Here is a 20,663-nt window from a genome sequence, read left to right on the forward strand (position 1 = left end):
AGCACCTGCTTTCATTTGTAGATCTGTTTTGTAGCATCCTGATTTCTAGAGTGAAAGGACAAATTAATATCCTGTGAAATGAGGGCATCAGTAAACAGCAGTACTGAAATCTCTGACTACATTCCCTTCAGCCCACTGAGAAAAGTGGCCTAAAGGCCTCTTCTACAGAGAAACTTGATCTGTCTAGACCTGAATCTTTATGCAAAAGCTTAAGTTAATACATCATGCGAAATTAAATCAAATCTGAAGTCTAAAATAGAAAAAAAAATTCCTCTTAGTATTTGTTCTTATTTATGTTTTTAGTAAAAAAATCATCTTTATTGATATCACTTGGTCCAAAAGCAATTCACTTTGCAGCTATTCTGTTTTCCCTGCTCCATTTTTCTTTTTGAACATGTTTGGCTTAATGGTTCTCATTTCTTTCCTCCCCTTTTCAAGCTCCCCTTTTCAAGCGACTCTTTATAGAGGAGTTCAGCACTTGTAAACTTTTGGTAGTGGCATGCCAAGAATGCTAGTGATAGCACTGCATTTTCCTCTGAGGGTCTCCACAGATGAGGTGCCAGACTCCTGTGAGGTGTGGGTACATTAACATAAGAACTGCAATCCTGGTGGAGATGAAGAGAGGATCCCTAACACCCTAATGCTCGGTCCTGTGGGAGGCAGGAATGATGATTAAAGAAAGTGTAGTAGACAGTAGAACAATTAAGAAGTGTAAGACATAGTTAGTTTTCCCCTTTCTTGTGGTTACTGGTTTAGGGTCTTCTGCACAATAGGCAGTATTGTACACAATAATCTGAGTGATGTTGTTTAATAGCCACTGATGGCTGGGAACATCTTTATTCAGTTTTTAAACTCCTTGACCCATTTTTTACTCCTGGTTCTCACTGTTGCTACAGTAAATTCCGCAATGGAATTATTTCCTAATGCTGATAAAGGCTCTCTTTTTGCAGAAAAATCAACACATAATGTTGTCTCTTTTTGGAGTAGTGTGCCCTTAATAGAGATGGTTTGGGAAAAGAGAATGTACAGTTGCACCAAATGTTTAATTACTCTGGTTTAAAGATTTAATTGCTCCAGTTAAAAGCTGCCTGAAATCATCCATTCCTCCCACTCCCCCTGCAACACCTATAGCAGTTGAGTCACCTCAGGGGGAATTGATGTGTCAGACAGTTAATCCACCACAAGAATATTCATTTCCCTTCAGAGTGGCAGCCTTGCCGCAAACACACTAAACCTGGAGTGGATGGACATGAGAAGAGTAGAGGGATGCAGGACCACTCCTCCACTGGCAATCCACCCCTGGATGGATCAAACCCTTCATGCATCTGCACAGTCTCAATCTTTGAAAAGTGCAGGGCAGCTGTTTGTTTAACCTGCTGCACAGATACCATACCTTTTCAGGGCTTTCCCATTAAATGAGAAACTTCTTTGTTTTTTTTGCAGTCCATTAAGACAAATTCCACCCTCAGTGACACGGGCACAACAGCCAGCTAAGTTTGAAGGAAACATAGTTCAGTCACCTCCAGGAGAAGCATGGGCTTCAGTCCTATTGTATTTGATAAGGAGGAGCATCATAAATGTAGTTCTCCACTCTGTTTCTCTGACCTCACTCGGGGAAAAAAATCCTACCAGCTACGATAAAAATTGTAGCTCCAAGTTTTCCTTCTATTATTGCTGTTAGATCTTAAACTGAGAGTTTCCATTACAACACAAAGCATGAATGTACTGCTGTTTTGTGTAATGCACAGTGCTTATCCACATATTGGCAGCACCTTTATGTTCCAGTGCTGGAGGGAAGAAGTAAGAATTTACTTGCAGACAAAGTGACAGACACTGTCAAGTTCACTTAGGTATTTGGATTTAACTTCTGAATTTAAATCAAAAGAAGAATGATTAACTTAATTTCTTTTCCTTTGGATATATCTCATATTGTTCAATTACAATAATATCAATTTTGCCATAATGGAATTGCTAATTTAATAATATTAAACTGAAAATAAATGTGATTGTTAAAACATAAAAAGTTCCTGAGTCAGCTAAAAAAGCCATGAAGTTCAGACCTTAAAGGATTGGGAGATTCTAATAGGGATTTTTTCCTATATCTATTTAAAGAATTGAGCCTGATTTTTAAAAACTGAGGGAGGGGAATATCTGAGTCTCCCTTCCCTCACTTAAAAAATCTGCAAAGCTTTGTTAAGAAAATAAACAGAAAAACCTCTGAGAAATGCATGAGCTCCAGAGGAATGCTATGGTCCAGCTGCAGCCAAGGCTGAGGCACATCGATGGCTTCAGTTCACTGCAGACACAGTGAGCTCTCCTCCCTTCTGCTGAGAGTTGCCCTGCATTTGTTTTGGTTGGATTCCCACCAAAAAAGGGAGAGTGTAGGTCTGTGTGTCATGCCAGCCCTCGGGCAGCAGAACTGGCACGCTCTTTTTAACCTCCGTCAAGTGAGCACCATGGTTCATGGGCTGGTACCTCCTGCAGCACTTTTTGTGCTGCACCTCTGGCAGGATTACACACGTCAGAGTCCAAAATGAAACACTCTGCTCCTTGGATGGTATGTTGGAGTGAATGTGGAGGAACTGATAAAAGGTCATGGCACAGGGTGCAATACTGAAACTTTCCTGTGTGGCTTTCTGTCCAGTTGAAATAAAGTGTCTGAGAATTGGCTTCTCCATCTGAGACCCTTAGCTGGATATGAGGTCATACCAGAGGTAGCAGATCAAGCTTTGATAAAGCAGATATCACAACCAGAGGCATGTAGTTTCCTCTTGGTTTAGAAGCAATTTTCCATGTGAATGCCGTAGTTAAAATTTCCAGGGGTCACTGTGGGATTCACCACACTGCTCTAATGTTTTATAAACAAAGGTAAAAAAGAACCAAGTTAGATTTAGAATTTTAAAAGTATGAACAGTCTTTGGTACAGACATACTCAAACTATGTGAGTAGTTAGCTGCTACCTTGAATTACAGCCATTGTCAGCAGCCTGTGGTTAAATAAAGAGTAAGAGGGAGATGTGTATGAATGTGAATGTTTCACAATGTTTTTGAAGTGAAGTAACACATTGCTGAGAGCATTCATTCACACATCAGCAGGGCAACCACAGTAGTCTAAAAATTATCCCATTTATTGGAATAACCCACATGGTAGACAGACATATACAAGCATTGTCTTCTGGGTCCCTCTAGGCTGATGGAACAGATCACTGCAGCCATCTGTTCATCACTGTACTGTGCTGGTGGGTCGCAGAGGTACCAACAGACCAGGATGTATGCAAGTTGGGTGTTTATGGTTCAAGCAAGAAATCAGTCAAATGTTCAATGTGACCATTTAAGTAAGCCAAGATTTTACTTAAAATTAAATAAGGAGCTGCATACACTTTTTTCTCTCTGTGGACCCATGGGATCAGTAATTTCTGTTAGCACACTAATTTACCCAGGATCACAAGAGAACTTATTGTGCTGGTACAGCTGGGAGCAGACAGTACAGAGGGAGCAGAAAAGTCTGTCATGGGTGATTTTCAGACATGGCTTTGTTGTCTCATATCTTTTGTTGGAGTGTTCTATAGAACAACACCAGGCCTGAACACCTCCATCAGCAAAATACTGCTGCCTGCCTTCTCCTAAGAACCAGCAAAAAGTGACAATCTACCTTTTTTTCATCTCAGACAGTGTGCCTGGGTCTCTGTCATGTGAACATCACTCTCGTTCTGTTTGGAGTCTCTTATGGGTCGTAGCCAGTCTCTCCAGTCCTCACAGGGCATTTCAAGGGCTGTAATTCCATCATGAGGCAGCAGTGAAATTGTGCTGGGATGGCCACTGATTCGTATCCTTGGCTGTGAGTAGAGCTAAGCCAACAGTAATTGCTTGGACAACCTTGCTGGGCTGACTGGGTTGCCATTTTCAGAAATTTAGTGGTGTCTCAGAGAGGAGCAGTGGGAGCTTCTGGCCATCTGGGAACTGCTCCAGCAGTTCATCTCTGTTCATCTCTGGGAACTGCTCCTGCAGGCCCTCAAGCTCGGGCATTGGTCACATGAAGGTGTCCATTCTCAGCTAAGGGGCAAGAATTTTGGTCATTCCTGTTGTATTGCCATATCAGTTTCTTCATTCTTTATCTCCTAATGCTACCTTTCCTCACATTATCTGTCACAGCAAGACTTAGCGTGTTTGTTAACAATCCTCTGCCTGTATGCTATATACATACTTTAGTAGAAAAAAACAAACTGCATTGCTTTCCAAATTTCAGCTTAGTACCACTGGTGGATGGAGAGGTGTTATAGAAACCTGTGGGAAGGACGTTTTCCCATGTTGCTTGCAGGCCCGTGTGTTACCTAAAAGGGAAACTGCAGATGCTTCGATCCTGACATCCTGGCTCTGAGTACTTTGGCATACTTTTGACTCTAATTCTGGGTTTTATGGGTAAATTTTTACGTGATGCTCCATCAAAAGAACAACATTAAATTGAAATCATAAATTAAGAGGTATAGCTTTGGCCATGGAGTTTACAAATTCCAAGTTATGTAAAGTGCAGAGCCCTGTTATTACAGAGTGATACTCTAATAAAGCTGCTTTCGATGGCCATAGCAACTTTGAATTGCAACAGAAATAAAACATATCCATTTGATCCCTGTAATTGCATCCACATCAGGACTTCAGCTACATGAGAAACAACTTACAATTCTAAATTGGTTTTGCAATACAGGTCAAACTTTTCTATGAAACTCGAGTTAAAGTAGCCAAGTAAAAAGGGAAAGGCATGAGAGCTGCTGGGTGGGAAGGAGAAGGAAATACCTGAAAAACCTTTCCTTTTCTCCAGCTGTGCCATCTAGCTGTTTCTAACTCAGAGACCAGAGCAGCAGCCTGTGAAACAGAGTGGTAAAAGAAATGAAAGAGTTAAAATGAGTTGGACAGAAGCAGGGACAGTGCAGATCTGTAGAAGGAAAATACTTCCCAAAATGGGTCAAAAATAACAAATACAAAATGTACTGAATGAACTTTTGTTTTTGCTTGAGATTAACTTAAATTTTTTAGAAGAGAAAAAACCACTTTCTCTAACAACACGAACCCTGTGTATATTTACCTGAGGCTTTTAGAAATAGCTCATATGACAAGTCTGGCTCCATAAACTCCGCCTAAGAAGCCTGGATCAGCAAAATTCAATCTGGAAGCTGTCTATAAATTTATTAAAACTGTCTGAGGTTCCTAAGTTAACTATTGAAGTAATCTTGTGTTTGTAAAATGATGTAAGTTTTATAAGTTAGTACTGAAGTCCATGGAAATTAATTTTCAACATTCAGTGCTTTAGTTTATTTTAGATTTAATTCTTCTGATAAAGAAATTCTAACTCAAGACCAACTACATAAAGTGAGGTCTATTTGCAAATGAGTTTAATTCATTTTAATATATTTTTGTCTTTTTTACTCACTAGAGATTTTCAGCAGTCTCATGCTTCAAGTAAATCTTAAGGAAGAAGTCAAAGCAAGCAGTCAGCCTCTCTCAGGCCAATCAAATAGTGCTTTTCTGCATGTTTTACTGACAGATGAACAGGCAATCCCATTTATAGAGCATACTACATGTTGACAGAGCGCATGACTTCATTTTGCAGTATTGGCAATTTGAGATCTTAGCAAAACAATGCTGAGGTCGCTCTCATTCTGAATTGCCATCCTTGGAATGTGGCTTGGGTTTTCATTAACTCTCTCACTACAAGGTACTGCAGATGGAGACAGATTTTATAGCGGGGGTTGTAATAAACATCAGAGAGCAGAAAGTTGTAAACAGCCTAAATTCTTTGTCCTGTGTGGATGAATTCCTTTTCCTTAACACTTTGATGTTCTCAGCATCTTGTGGACACTTTTTCTAACTGGAGGTGAATGGGTGGATAATGCACACGGACTTTGATACCTCCCAGCTGGTGTGTGGGGAGAAGTGGTCTCAAACTCCAGCACCCAGTGAATATATGCCTCAATATAAACAGTAAAAGTTTGGATATTCAGCCTGGCGCTTGGCTCGCAGCATTCTGGCTCTGCTTAGGAGCACAAATCGTGTGCAGGATCACTTCCAAGATTTCTCCTCGACTGTTTAATCAAGGGAAGAGGACAAAAAGGGAGAATAAAGAGCACAGCTCTAGCACGGCTCTCTTTCACTGCTGCATTATTCCTGCTTTTCCCTATGCTGGCTTCATTAAAATCACAAGTATTATCAAGTGTAAAACTGCAGTGAATCTTTCCAAGCCCTTTTCCATACTTACATTTTTTCGAGTCTTACCAGGACAGTTAAAGCAATACAAGTCACTGGAGAAGAATTTAACTACAAAGGAACTGGGCGTCCTTACTGCCAAAGGAGAGCAGACTGGTGGGAGAATCTCTAGGAACAGCTTCAGTGCTTTCAATTCATAGCTCACCTTTTTACAAAACAATTGCCTGAGAATGGCCAACAGTTTTATACAACCCAGCCTTTCCCAAACTGTTTTGCCCAGGGGGATCTTCCCCTCCCAGATTAGCATAAATGTCCTTGCTCAGCAGCACTGTGACTATACCACCTCTGGATCCCTAGATCTGGAAGGCTGTGGATTGTTCTTTGCCTTCACCTTCCTCCAACCCCTGCAAAGGGAATAGCCACAGTATGGGATACACTGGAATAATTGCACCCAAGCTATGAGGCATTCAGTATACTTCCATCAAGTAAAGAATCCTGCAGATTGAAACAATACAGCTCTGCAATCGGAGAAACTGCTTGGATGATGGTGCATGTCTTATATGAATGGTGCTTTCATGTTCCTGTTGCTTTTTAAATCACTTTCTCTACAGTGCTTGCACTCAGAGCTCCAGTTTCCAGGTAACAGGGAGAACCAGACGCCCAAGTGCTGGGTGATTTAACCTTTTTTCTCAATACAACTGGGAAGCAGTTTGAGCACTAACATATTATAACTCTTCAGATAAACTCAGCTCTTTTGGCATGTAGACTAATTTGCGAGAGCCACATGCCACATTTACATGCGGTCACATAAAGTACAACTGTCATGACTGCTGCAGGGGAGAACAAAAGTACAATAAATGCACCTTTTGCTTTATGTTTACTGGGCTGCGTTTTCAGTAACGTGCACTGCTAAGTACCAAGTTATTCCATCGGTCTTGTTGGGTAATCCAAGGTATTAATCTATTTTGCTTGGACATATAAGAAAGGCCTTCTTGCCTTTCTTTGCCTTGGGGAAGAAATCTCTTCCCAAGCTCCAGCTTGCATTGGTTTAGATTGTAGAAACACATGACTGTTGAAGCAGGCTATCCAGGCAGTTGTACCAAAGGTCTTTAACACGGTCATTCCTACCTTTGGGTAGCACAGCTTGTTCTAGGGTTCTGTACATGGATGTGTCTGCAATGGATGTGGCAGCTTCTCCAGGTGGGCACATACAGTCAGTGCACTCATCTGGGTCTGGAAATGTGTTGAGCAGATCAAACACAGCATCTGCTTTAGACTGCCATGTCCCAAACTCTTTCAACTCTACTGTCTATACAGAGTAGGTCTTCAGCGACTAAATGGGGCCCAAGATGCATAACTCATGCAGAGACACTGATGGTAACTATCTGAATCTGAAGAGGAGCTGCACCTGGAACACTTGGACAAGGCTGTTGTTTTTGTTCATTCTTTTCCTAACTTCTTTACAATGTTTTTAGAGTTAGGGTAAGAGTCATCCAGAGTGTTTAACATTCTGCATTTCTCCATCTCCCCTTTGAGTACTGAAGTCTGTTCCCTCATATTCTCTCTCACTTGTCAGGACAGGTCAGGGGAGCTTGTATGCCTGAATCATTAGGTGACTGAAGTTTCTTACTAGAAACCAAATATGCTTTGATGCATTTGCAGCCTCAAGGTGAAAACAATAAACCTATGGCCAGGGAAAATGATACTTAAATAAAACTCATTACTGCTTGAAACCCTCAGACTCCACATGGTGAAACTGTATCCATACCCATTCTTCAGAGTAAAACCAGATAGTGAATGTAAGTTGCTAGAGCACACTGTAAAAATGCTCATTCCTAATTCAGTGGACAGTCATATATACAAGTTCAAAATAAGGAACTCAGTGTGTGAAGTTATTGGATACGATTCTGTTTTATAAATACAAAAGAAGAAGCATTTCAAAATCCATTAATCATGCTAATAAGTAGAAATTTATTATAGTGGGAAAAACTGATTTACTGGCTGTCAAATATTTCATTTGCAACTCCTTGAATTCACTTCTAATCAATCCAGGAAAACTATCCCTGAGTTACAAGCAGGCTGCATGGAGACTCTGGGTTTATGACTGAGAAAAAATCCTCCTGGGCTGTTCCATGGCCCAAGGCCTGGGTTTGATTCAAGAGTGTATATCTTTGGTAAAGTCCATGGAGCGATCCAAACCCAGGCCCAGTGATCCTGAAAATTCTCTGTTCCCATTACCAGTGTGGGCTGGCTGGCAGAGCTGCTCTGCAGAGGCCTCCCCAGCTATAGGACAGGCTGCCTGCCAGGGCTTGGCACCGCCAGAGATGGCACAGCCCCGCAGCTTGTCACTGCCAAGACCTCAGGGCTTCACAGGACTGTGGCACATCCTAATTCCATAGTAATTCTCAGGCTGCCTTTCTGGCTTCCCAGGCTCCCTGCCCTGGAGCAGAGATGGACTGGGATGCCTCCCAGGGACTGTCACTCCCAGGGCAGTTTGCATGAGTGCTCTGCCAGGGCTCAGAGAAAAGAGGAATTTTTGTCAGGCTCATTGCTAACTAGCAGACTGCTTCATGATTTGTCTTTATCTGACTCCAAAAAAAAAAAAAAGTATAGGAATTAATAGTTAACAAAAACTTTGAAAATGTTGGCTTTAGACTCAATCAGATGAAAGTCAAATTTTGAAAAGCAAAGTTCCTTCTCAGCTGGAACACTAGCTTTTCAACCAGCCCCAGTGAATACTATGAATAATAATATCCTGACTCTTAATTTACAGTTGAAATCCAGAAGAACACAATGTCCATCTGCTTACATGATCCCCAAATTATTGACAACTACAAAAACATGATGTTTGTAACCACTTCACATATAGCCTGAAATGTATTAAACAATGACTTCATTTGAAGAGGTTTGTTAACATTATGAATATTATTATTGTGGGTCACAAGAGGCTTGGTCTTGTTCCAGTCTTGAAGTAATTACTTTTACACTGCAAAACTGGTTTATGAATTACAACATTAAATCAAAATGTACAGTAGTCACGTTACTTCTTGGGAGGTTTATTGTGTAGCTATTACTCCACAGACTAAATGGATTTTAACAATCCCATACTATTCATGAAACAATTTTGAATAAACGTTTGGTTTGTGAAAGAGCCCTTCCTGCTCCTAAATTCTTGTCAAATATTTAGATGATAAATTTAGATAGGAGCCCGTGCTTCTGTCTGTTGTTGATAAGCATTCTTCTTTCTAATCTGAGCAACCAGATCATATATATGTGAGTGACTTGTTTCAAGTTAGTGGTTTAAAAACTTTTCTTATATAGCTGCAATTTCTGTAAAAGTCATATGTAATGAAAGAAAATTGTGTTTTTCTCCTTCTTCAGTTCTTGGAAGACATTTAAGGGAGAAGGATAATTGCTAGTGAGAGCACAGCCCAGTTTTACTATACAATGAAGGTGAGTTGCAAGGAGATAAACAAGGAAGGAAATACATGGAGATCTACCCACTCTCAGGAACTAGAAAAATCTTCCAGTGAATTGTTATTTTCCCAGATGTGTATGATTTACAGAGATGAGACTTCACTGAGATTTTTGGCTTGCATGCTTAAGTCTCCTAAGCTGTTTTGATACTCTTAACCTGGAAGTTACATTTCTATTTTTCCCCCCCTTATTTCCCCCCACCCCTCCCCCAACCCCGGCATTCTTCCTCTTATTTTTATCTTGGTATGTGCCAGCAAGGAAAAACAAACCTAAAAAAAAATAATAGGCCTGAAACCCTGTCATTTATCTTCACATGAAATTGTGAATGGTTAAACTGCATTTAAACTGCAGCCTCTGAGGAGAGAAAAATATGGCAGGATAACTGATAATTTCTTCTGCATCTTTAAAACCCAAATGAATTCTAGTGACCCATGAGGCTAATGCTAATTTTTGTTGAAAAAATATTTTATGCTCTGTTTTAGGGTAAGTTTTTTGACCTACAAGTTAGTGGTTTGTAGTTTTAGTTCAAAGATATTCTAGTGAATTTTCACTGATGCTGGAAACAGAGACCATTGTGCACATGTAAGGGATACAAAGTAAGTTAACCTTTTTCTAAACCAAAAACATTTTAGATTAAATTTCTTTGCTATGCTGCTGATAACTCATAGTGCAATAATATGCACTAACACATGTAGGACACCACTGACCTACAGTCAATTTTACAGTATGTATAATTTTATGTATGTATAGGGCCTTATAAATTAAGTGTAGTGATTTATCCTGGGTGAGGTTCTGGTAGCACACCAGTGCTAACAAACTCTTGGACGTTTGCTAACATCTTTCACATTGTGGGAAAGGTTTCCCTTAGGATTGCTCCATGAATTGTCCATTTCTTGGTTTTGGCCCCGGGGCATGTTGTCTTGGTTCTCACCTTTCCCTATGGCTGTATTTGTTGCTGCTGCTCCTTCCTAGCTGATGCCCCGTCAGCAGCTCTGGCTGAGTGATCACAGGCAGAGGGCATGGAGCAGAGTCAAGGGTCCTCCTCTAGATATGTACTGATTACATTCTTAAGAAAAGCTGCTCCTCCTGCCCCTCTGCACAGCACTCTTTGGAGCTTTAGGTTATAATCTGGAGTCCGGTTTGCCCTCGAGGGCTTCTTGGCATTGGACCCTGCAGGAGGTTCTGTGGGTGTGCACAAGGTGCAGTTCCTCTCAGCTTGCACCACCTGGTGCAAGCACAAGATAAGTGTTTGATTGAGGCTGCTTTGTACCAGCCCCCCAGGAATAAGGCACTCACTTCTTCACCAGTATGAGCAACACTTGGGCAACTTCTTGAGAGCAGTTAGAGGGTCAGACTCTTCTCATGTATTAGATCTCATATAAAGAGCTTTCAGACATCTAGGAAATTACAGCGATCAAGTTCTTTCCAAATAGGATTTCTTTCTGTCTAAGAAGATTTGCATCATTATTGTAAAGAAGCATCTCCAGGAGTAAGGTGGCACTTCATTCTTCATGGGCATTAAGTACTATTTCTGTAAGTTCTGTTATAATTTCTGTTGAGAAATTATCAATATATTTTGATAGGTAGAAAATAAATAAAAGAAAAAGTTCTGAACAAAAGATTTTTGTAAGCTATTATCTGTTCCCAAATTCCAATTCCTTAGTTTCTAGGTTTTGTTTATAGAACTTTATGCCTTTCATATACTTGTCTGTCATCTTTTCTCCATATTCTTTTTGGGAAATAGACTTAAACCATTACTTGTAGCAACCGAATGAACATTTGGCCAGGAGAAGAAAAGTGCTAATTCCCCAAGGAAGCAGTGTGCTGCCAGTATCACTCCTGGCTCTGGTTCAGCAGCCACAGAGGCGAGTCTTTTCCAGATGTGGAGTTACCTCTGTATGGAAGCTGCATTCATGGACTTGCTCAGGCAGTGAAACAAGACCTTGATGCTTGTTTCAAGCTTTTTCACCTGAAGATATTGTGTTTTCACCTGTATGGTAGTCCCTGCTTTTCTGAATGCAAAGAACCAAGGCTCTGAGACTGTTAAGGACTTTTCTGAAAGTCAGGTGAACTTTAATAGCTGGTCTCCCAGCTGGGCTTCTCCTCACTTAGCTGCAGATGCCTGAAGGGCAGCAGTCTGATCTAATTGTCACAGACTCCCACTGAAGTAGCACTTCAATTTCTGTGCCCTACTTTAGATGTCTACTTGGAGTGACATACATACACACCAGATGTGTGGGTTTCTTCCTGTGGAAGAGGGTGGTAAGCTTAGGGTGCTTAGATGGAGATTGTAGATGTTTACATTTAGGTTAGACAAATCCTTTACTGCAGTAAGGACCATGCTGGCTGCCCTCCCAAAACAGGATGCATTTGGAAACTTTTTTCTGCCTCATTTGATGAGACATCAGACAGCTTGAGTCACTAGTTCCAGGTGAAGTTCATGGCAGAAAAGTAGAGAAGTCTCTTCTCTCCAGTTTCATAATTGTGTGCTGTCTGCAACTGAATAGCTATTTTCCTTTGTTTATTAGCAGTTACTGTTGAGAAAGCACTCAGTTTCTACAACAATATTGGAAAAACAAAACTTGGCTTCACTAATGATCAGGTAGGTAAGATTCCATTACCTACTCATTTCCCAGCTGCTCTGTTGTAAGCAACTAAATCTTGACTGAAACTGTTCATTCTTCTTTTCTGTTGTCAATGACAAATGATACACAGGAGAGGAGTGCCAGTTTTAATAAAATCTGTTTGCAGGTGTAAAGCCCACATTACAGCTCCTGAAAGCTGTGTAAGGAACAACCACGATGGGAATCATGGAAAGCATGAATTGATTGAGTTGCCCTGGAATGAACATACAGGAAGCTAACTGTGATGCTTTGTATCCTCTCTTAAGAGAAACTGACCTGGAAGGTTTACACTTCCCAAAGTGAGCTGCATGCATTCCTTGGGTACACATTATCAGGTAAATAAAGGAGGAAGAAATTTGGAAGAAACAGCACGGAGGAATCATAAATGCATCATAAGTGAATAAGAATGGTAAGGTTAAAATGTAATCAGAATAGCCAGAAAGATCTGTCTGTAAATCTTGGTTGCGAAGTGGCTTAAGAGAGGGACAGATGATTGCAGGCAACTGAGTAGTACAGCTCAGTGGGTTCCTCTTCACTGCAGACCAGGGTGGGCTCCAAAATCAGAGCCACCATAAATACAGTGTAAGGGAGCTTTCTAATCACAGTCACAATAGCTTGTGTTCAAAATCCAGAAAGCTTTTGTTGAGATTTGGCCTTTGAAAACACTAATTGCTAGTCGGCAATTAGTTTTAAATTCTGATACTAGCTAGACACAGGAATCTTTTCTCCCTGTTTTTTATAATATGTGTACAGCATAAAACCAGATCTAGTAAATCTGCATTTCTCTGGGTTGATACCCCCCAAACTGTAAGTTTTTGCTCATAACTCTTCTTTGTCATCATAAAAAGTTCAGCTGCAGTTTTCTTATCATGTATTCTTTATTTTTAATCTTAGCTGCACCAATGTAACAACCTGTTATTATTGCAAAGCACTTCCATGCATGCTCTTCATCTGCCCCCAGTATTCTACTCCCAACTAGACAGTCTCCAGATTTCTTTTGTGCCAGCTCTGGCACTCATCTCCTCCCTCGGAGGGCTGATTCAGTCTGCTAAATGGAAAGAAAGGTGTGTGCTTCATTTGCTGTATTGGTTTGTGAGAAGCAGGGAGGCAGAGGAAAGGGAGTGTGTGGCTGGAAGAGGGGGATGAAGAGGGTTAATGGGAGGCAGACTCTCCTTTTCAGTGGCAATGAGTTTCTAGGCCAAACAAGTTTGACCTGCAAAATTTCACCTTTAGTCCTTCCCCTCTCTGGCTTCTCCCTCTAGGGCATTCTTTACCTTCCTGTTTTTTCCCCTTTCCCTGAATTACTCTGTTTTCTCAAAGTTTTGCATCTCTCCCTTTAGTGGTTTGCTTTTTTCTACCTTTTCTACCACTGGAAGTTCTGCTCTCCTCCATACTATTCTTTTCACCTTGGGGTATTTATTAGAAACAACACCCCTGTTTTAATCCTCTTGCAATGTTTTGCATTTCCTTTTGCATTGCATCTGTGGTTAGAGGAAGCTGGTGATGGTATAGAACTTGAGCATAGAAACCCTGCAAACTTCTTCCCATCTTGCTCATCTACTTTCTTGGTCAAACCTGCAGAGCAGACAAACAAATATTGGGAATCACAGCATATGATATATGCAGAGTTCCCCAACTGAAAACATCTCCTTGAAATAAGAAGCAGAAATTTAGAAGACAAAATCAGGCATTCAGGGTTTTATTTTTTACCCTTTTTATTCCCCGCCCACCTGCCTGGAGATTCTGATGATTTGAGGTTTGTTATATAAGGTTTCTTTCTGTTGGGTGCTGCTTTCCAATACATGCTCTGCAACTGCTCAAGTATCTACCCTGCCTTGTTTTCCAGGAAGGGGAGTAGCACAGATTGTTCACCCGAGAGACAAAAATGGACTTTATTGGTAAATGCAGATACTGTGTTCTTTGTTCACGTCAAGTTGACTGTCCATGGGAACACTTAAAGATTATTTCCTCTGCAATAGGGATTAAGATCCACGGAAGATCCATAACTGGAAGCTTGTTGAGTACAGCACATCAGCATCAGAGCACATAAAAACTTTGACTCAACGGATTTCTCTTTCCAGGATGTATTTTGTGTTATTGTACACATTTCTTTTTTTTTTTCAAAATACCTTCTCCTTTCTCCCTAAAGTACTGTTTTGAGATAATGCAATAGGCTAGTAGCACTTGCCTGCATTGTAGGTTGGAAACAGAAAAACTGATGAATTCCATTTATGTCATGCAGCACTAGAATAAGGCCACTTCCTCAGAGAACAACTGAGAGTAACTGGGGGTGTTGCTGCCCTTGCCAAGATTTGTACAGAGCCTTTAAAAATTATTATAAACGTAAAAGAGGGCTCAGGAAATCATGTAGCCTGGCCTAGGCTCTGTTTAGGCTATGCTTAGCTGAGGGAGGTTTATACATTTTTAAACACTTCCATTGATGGAATAATCTCCCCGGGCAAGTCACACAGAAGTCACTACTAATTATATAACACAGCAGAATGCAATTTTCCTTCAGAATTTGTTTGATCTTCTACAGTTTGTGTAAAGACACATTCATGAAATTACAAATAGGCCTTGACATAGCATTTTGTTTTTCAAAGTCTACATGTTAAAGAATCACGAGCCAGTCCAGCCAAACTATGCATTGTAACACCATGAACAGGAAAGTTATAATTTATTTGTCCCTCTCTCCTTCATCTTTAGGTCCTCACCTGCAGGACCAGGTTCCTCGCCCGCAGGTGCTGCCAGGCGCGATGTTTGCCCGGGGCTGCGGGGCGGGACGGGTGGGCTGGAGCCGCCGCTGCCGGGCGGTTGGGGCTCGGGACAGCGCCTCCGGCGGGCCCGGGGCCGGGGTCGGGGTCCGCCCGGGCAGGGCTGGCAGGTGCGCCGGGCTGAGCCGCGGGGCGGCAGCGGCGCTGGGCGGGAGAACCGAAACCGCCGCCCCTCCGGCGGCGCCGGGAGCCGCCTCCTGCCGCTGCCCGGCTCTGCCGAGGGGCTGCCGGCTCCCGCGGCGGGGTGGGGACAGCCGGGGGCGGGCTGCAGGCGGGAGTTACGAGGAGGGGCGCCGGGGGTGCAGGCTGCCGGGCGGGAGCCCAGCGCTGCGGCGGCCGGCGGACGGCAGGTCGGGGTCAGCGCCCAGCGCCGCCGCCGTCCGAGCGGAGGGAGCGGCGCCGCCGCCGCCCGTTCGCGCCCATGGGGGACTCGGTGTTCAGCGAGAGGCCGGCGCTGCGCTACGCGGTGAGTGCCGGCGGGAAGGGGCTGCGCGGCGCCGGGGCGCCCACGTGTGCCGTGGGGTGTGGGAGCGTCCGTGTGTCCGTCCGCACAGGCGCGGGGCCGCGCGTCGGGGGGAGGCGGCTGCAGTCCTGCCCCGGCGGGGACTCGATGCGCGCAGCCTGCAGGCAGGGCGCCGAGCTGGAGGCTTTCCCCCGCTTTTCTACCTGGGAGTGTCGCGCTTTGCTGGAGATGACATACAAATATGTATATTTTTAATTAATAAAGGAGAGGTCGATGCGGTGCCGGCCGCGGGCAGGCGGGCTGCAGCTGGCAGCAGCGGTGATGGGGCAGCTCTCCCGGGGCAGCGGGGCTCGGGGAGGCGCTCGGGGCGTCCCGGGAGCCCCGCGCCCGGCCCCCGCTCGTCTCGGGCTGGGGGCGAGCCCATCGCCGGGAGGGCTCTCGGGGCTGGTTCCGGCACCGCTCCCGTACTTTATTTAATTTCCTTCACGAGAGCTGGTGCTGTTGAGAAGCCGCTGCACTTCCACCAGCCTTATTAGGAGCATTTTCTCGTTTGCTCGGGCAGGGAAAAAAAATAAAAAAAGCCGCGTTAAAACAACCAGCTGCCTCCTCTCCTGAAGTCATAAATAAACTCCAGCACGAGTTATTGCAGTTGCATGCAAGGGCTGGTGCCGCTCTCGTATTCTCCCATGTCAGTGATGAATACTTTTATTGCTGGTGTTAAAGTTGTGTGGGAATTGTCAGTCGGAGCAGGCTTGCTTCACTGGTCCTGGGAGCACGGATGCTGGATTGGCGGGATGGATTGATGGATTTCTAAGTGTATCAAATACGGGATACACTGCGATGTGGGGTTTTTTTTTTATTTTTTATTACTTGCTTCACTTCGATTCCTTCAGTATTGGACATGAAATTAAACTTCTTTTTATACACCCTTTTATTTTTAAAGCCTTGTGTAAACAATCTGGAAGAGACTACTTGGGTTTTTTTGGGCAGCAGGGTTTAATGTCTGTCCCTATACATATTTTTGTACCCACTCAGCTGTAGGTGTTAGTGCATTCGGCTGCTGTAATAATATGAGAGTTTTTAGAGGTAATGGTAAGCTAAATTAGTTAATCGAAACAAATACCGTTGGTACTGTGTATGAGTAGTGATAGTGATTTCGTCAGGAATGTAGTTGTCATACACCAAACAAATTGAAACCACTTCTTTCAACAGGTAATGGTGCTGTGAGTATTGCGATGCGTGGTGACCACTGCTAGTCACGTCACGTGCTAGCACCATGAAACTTTTATTACTTCCTGTGATTGTGCTTGTCAGTCTACCATTAACTACTACTTGCAAACACATTATTGTTTCTGTCAGTTGGGTATCAATCCTGTTTTATGCCCAGAGCCAGCAGCAGGTAGTGCATTGAATTCAGGACAGCAGGCATGCAAGGGAAGAAGGGTGGCCAGCCATATCGGATGACCATTACCCCTTTGACAAAACCCCTGGTCTTTGATTGCTGTATATCACAGCAAAAGGGAAATTGCACATCTAATAATGAAACTTCAAAGTATTTTTTACTATTTTAGGATATATTTCACTGATGAAGTAGCAACACATAGTTATATCTTTGAGGTAAGTGACATTTGTAGTTGATATCACTGGCTTGCCTGGAGAATTGGCATCTGGATGCTGTGCATGATCCATGCATAGGCTTAACATGGAGTCTGTGAAAAACCTAGATGAGATGAAAAGTGTGTTGACTTGATGATGAGCTAAGACTGTAGAGCTTTCTTGTATTGAGACATTAGTAATTACCGCTTAAATGTAGCGAAGTACCGTTCTCATTAAGTAGTTGCGTGGTGTAAATACAAATCAAGTTCTTGGATTGTTTTGATAACTGTGAAATAAAAATTATGCAGTGTTCTAGCATTTAATAGCCATTAATTTATTGGCAGAAGAAATTATAGTGATTTCTGTGGTGAGCTTCCCTTCCGATTTTCAGGACTGATAATTAAAATTTCATGTTTTTCATGAAAGGAAGCTTCTGCACTAGCTTCTTCGTTCCAAACAGCAGTGTGCTTTTGAAGGAAGTCTCCCAGTCCTCCCCAGTTGTTTGTTTTGCTTCATGTCTTGTGGTAGTCAGAGCACGGGTAACAGCATTTGTTCAGGTGATGCTGAACAGGGGAATGTGCTCCTGGTGCTTCTCAGCTTGGAGGGTATTTGAGCCTCAGGACCAAGCTAGAGTCAGCTAAACTTGGAAAATTCGTGTTGTTTGGACATTCCATCTGCTGTACCAGCCCCTGAGCTCTGCAATGTGCTACAGCCAGTGCAACACAATAATGTAGCCATAAATCAACAGGGATGGCAGTGTGATTCTGAAGCTTCCTAGTGTGTTTGCAGGCATAGCTTATGCAAACACAGACTTAATAGCTTAAGACTGTTATGTCAGTGGGTATGATCACATCACCTATAGCACATTCGATCCTGAGAGTGTCAAGTGAGAGTGGAATGACTGATAATTATGTCAGTTCCATTTTGAATTCAGCATTGGTGTTGACTTACCTAAAAACTCCACTAGGCAAAGAGGTAATTTTAATATACTAAGACATTGTTTTCAGTGAAAAGTAAATTAAAAGAAACCAACCAGTTGAAAATGAATAAAAATGTATTATTAAAGGAGTAGGTGTAAGAGAAATGAACCAAAATGCAGACTGAGAGACAGTTATACTTGCATTAGATCACAGAAACAATTTTTTCCCTCTTAATGTCATTTCATTAGTCCAAAGACTCTTTTCCCTTTCTTATATGTTTAGATGATATTTTTATTAAAACTTACAGAAAGGTAAATAATATCTCATTCTTGATGTATGCTGCCTGGCCAAACCGTACCCTTTAATTTTTAGACATGGGTTAGTTTACCTGCCCATTAATCATCTGGCTGAATTACTCTGAATTACAAGCTCTTTTTGGTATAGTGGTGTTTGTAACTGATACTAAAATCTCCAAATGTTCCAGGAACAGTTTTCATATAGTTTCATTAGAAGGGATGGTCACCTTCCTGACTCAGGATCTTTTTTTGTTTGTTGCTAAATTATTTTTTTTCCCCTCCATCTTATTACTTTTATAGGGAAACTAAAAAGCTATTTCATGTATTTTGGCTAAAACACCAGAGAGATCCATTGGTTTCTTGAGATGTAGAATTTTTTCATGTGACAGACTCAAAATGGCCTCAGCTGTTGCCCAATCAACCGGTCCCTCGGTGGTTCAAAGCGGAAAGCTTGGAGAATGATCTGGTTTGGATATAGCCATTTTAATCTTAGTGTAATATCTTTAATCTTGTTTTGTCTTGAAACATTTACCAGAAAGGATTTCCCTCAAGGGAAAGGGCATTTTAACCTGATGAGGAAAGTCTGGCTGTCTTTCACCAGGGAATATGAGAAAATGGGGAGGAGCTGGGATTTGGAAGTGGCTGCCATGACTTGAATGATACCTTGGGGAATTCATCCGAGGAGAAGATATGAGACTTTCTTGGGGTCAAAAATTGAGTGTTCTGGCATCCAGAGTGGAAGGGATATGTGAGTCCTTGGACTGCACAACTTCGAGTTGGTTTAAGCTTCTGAATCTATTGGTGATAATGAGGTCACCTCAAATTCAGACATTGGAGAGTATTTTGAGAAAAGAAGGGGTTTCTCCCCGCCTCCAGCAGTGTTTGGGGCATTGTATTGTGTGTTTGCTCAGCCTGTGCCCAGCTGACCCCTTGCTGGAGAAAACAGAAGAAACAGTTTTCAGTGGAAACTTGACACTAGGGAACTTCCTGCTTTCTGGAGCACAGAGGGAGTAAAAAGAGGCTAATAGATGTTTTCCTTCAATATGGCAGTTGTGGTAATGACATCCTCCTTTGGGCTTGCTTGTGTTTTGCAAGAATCCACTTGTAAACACATATCCTTGCATTTCTGATTTCAGGACACATTGCCTTATGACTTGAGCCTTCAGCCACTCATGGATTTTAACAGCACACTTAGCTGCTACAAGCAGACCACATTTGTTACCATAATTGTAGGAAATTCTACAAGTAATTTATCTTGCTGAACTAATAAGTGTGCTGTCTTCACCTAGACCATTTGACTGGTTTCTCTCTCTTCCCAGCAGTCTTGCCAGCAAGAAACAGCATAGGACCAGGCTGGGCCAGTGTGCATCCAGATCAATCATAGTGTATTTTTGTACTTAGGTTTGGTGAGGTTGAGGACAGGCTGTGGGCTGGAGAGTAAGTTCCTGCCCATCAAAAAATCTTAAACATCTCTACTTCACAAAAAGGTAGCTTCTTATTTTCTCCTATCCTGAATACTCACAATCAGAGCTAACTTGTTCAGGAAGTTTAATTGCTCTGTAGGTGTTGTTTACAAATTAGGAAATTTTGAAGAAAACTATCAAATTCACCAAATAAGCAAGCTACAGAAGAGGTAATTAGCAGTAGAGGAGTAGTTAAATGTCAGATTTCTGGCATGTGATTCTTGGATTTTATTTATCAAGGATTTATCTCACCTTATGCATGTTGGATTTTTTGGAAGGAGGAATATGATTTCTGATGAATGTTAAGCCCAGTGCTTCATTCTTCATTTGTGTGAAATTCCCAGTGACAGTGGTGACTCATGCTTACACTTCTGCAACGTTTGAAAGTACTTTTATTGCTAATCTCTAAAGAGCATGTATAAATATAGGAAGTGAGCTCTCTTTGTCACTCAGTATGAACACCAAGACCAAGCTTTGATTGGGATTGATGGAATTTGAAGTGAGTCCAGCTGTTTTTCATCTGCTGTGCAAAGTGGCCATGAGTTAACACCAAAGAGCTGGAATCCAGGAAGCAAGGGGCTCGTGTGTGTTGCAGGATTAAAAAAAGTTACACGAAGTGGATTTCCATTCTGATCAGATTCTATTTTTTTACAGCTCTTGAACACCTCATGTATTCTGAAAGCTCTTCACTGACATGTGGATATCACTGTTCTTCCTCTCATGTGCAGGAGAAAGACAGGGGGCACATGCAGGTTGAGTTGGGCAGGGCTTGCTAGGTTAGGTGCAGAGCCACACTGATGTGGTTTTTTAGTCTGCTCCCAGACACTGACAGGAATACAAGTGGCCTAAAGTA

The 20,663-nt window shown here is 42.3% G+C and overlaps 1 protein-coding gene across 2 annotated transcripts in view; it reads left to right on the top strand.

Moving 5' to 3' along the window:
- ARHGAP6 (Rho GTPase activating protein 6) overlaps nucleotides 1-20,663 on the top strand; it is a 311,150-nt gene that overhangs the window by 137,752 nt on the left and 152,735 nt on the right. Inside the window, exon 1 of one of the 2 annotated variants that reach the window (XM_039714413.1) lies at nucleotides 15,314-15,538. The exons of the other annotated variant lie outside the window; for it this stretch is intronic. Within the exon in view, the coding sequence (XP_039570347.1) occupies nucleotides 15,494-15,538 (45 nt within the window). The 5' untranslated portion in view covers nucleotides 15,314-15,493. Of the gene's footprint in view, nucleotides 1-15,313; nucleotides 15,539-20,663 lie in introns of those variants that run through there. 2 annotated transcript variants of the gene reach the window in all.

This window comes from Passer montanus, unplaced genomic scaffold (assembly GCF_014805655.1).
Source record: "Passer montanus isolate IOZ18808 unplaced genomic scaffold, ASM1480565v1 scaffold3, whole genome shotgun sequence".
Lineage (NCBI taxonomy): Eukaryota > Metazoa > Chordata > Aves > Passeriformes > Passeridae > Passer > Passer montanus.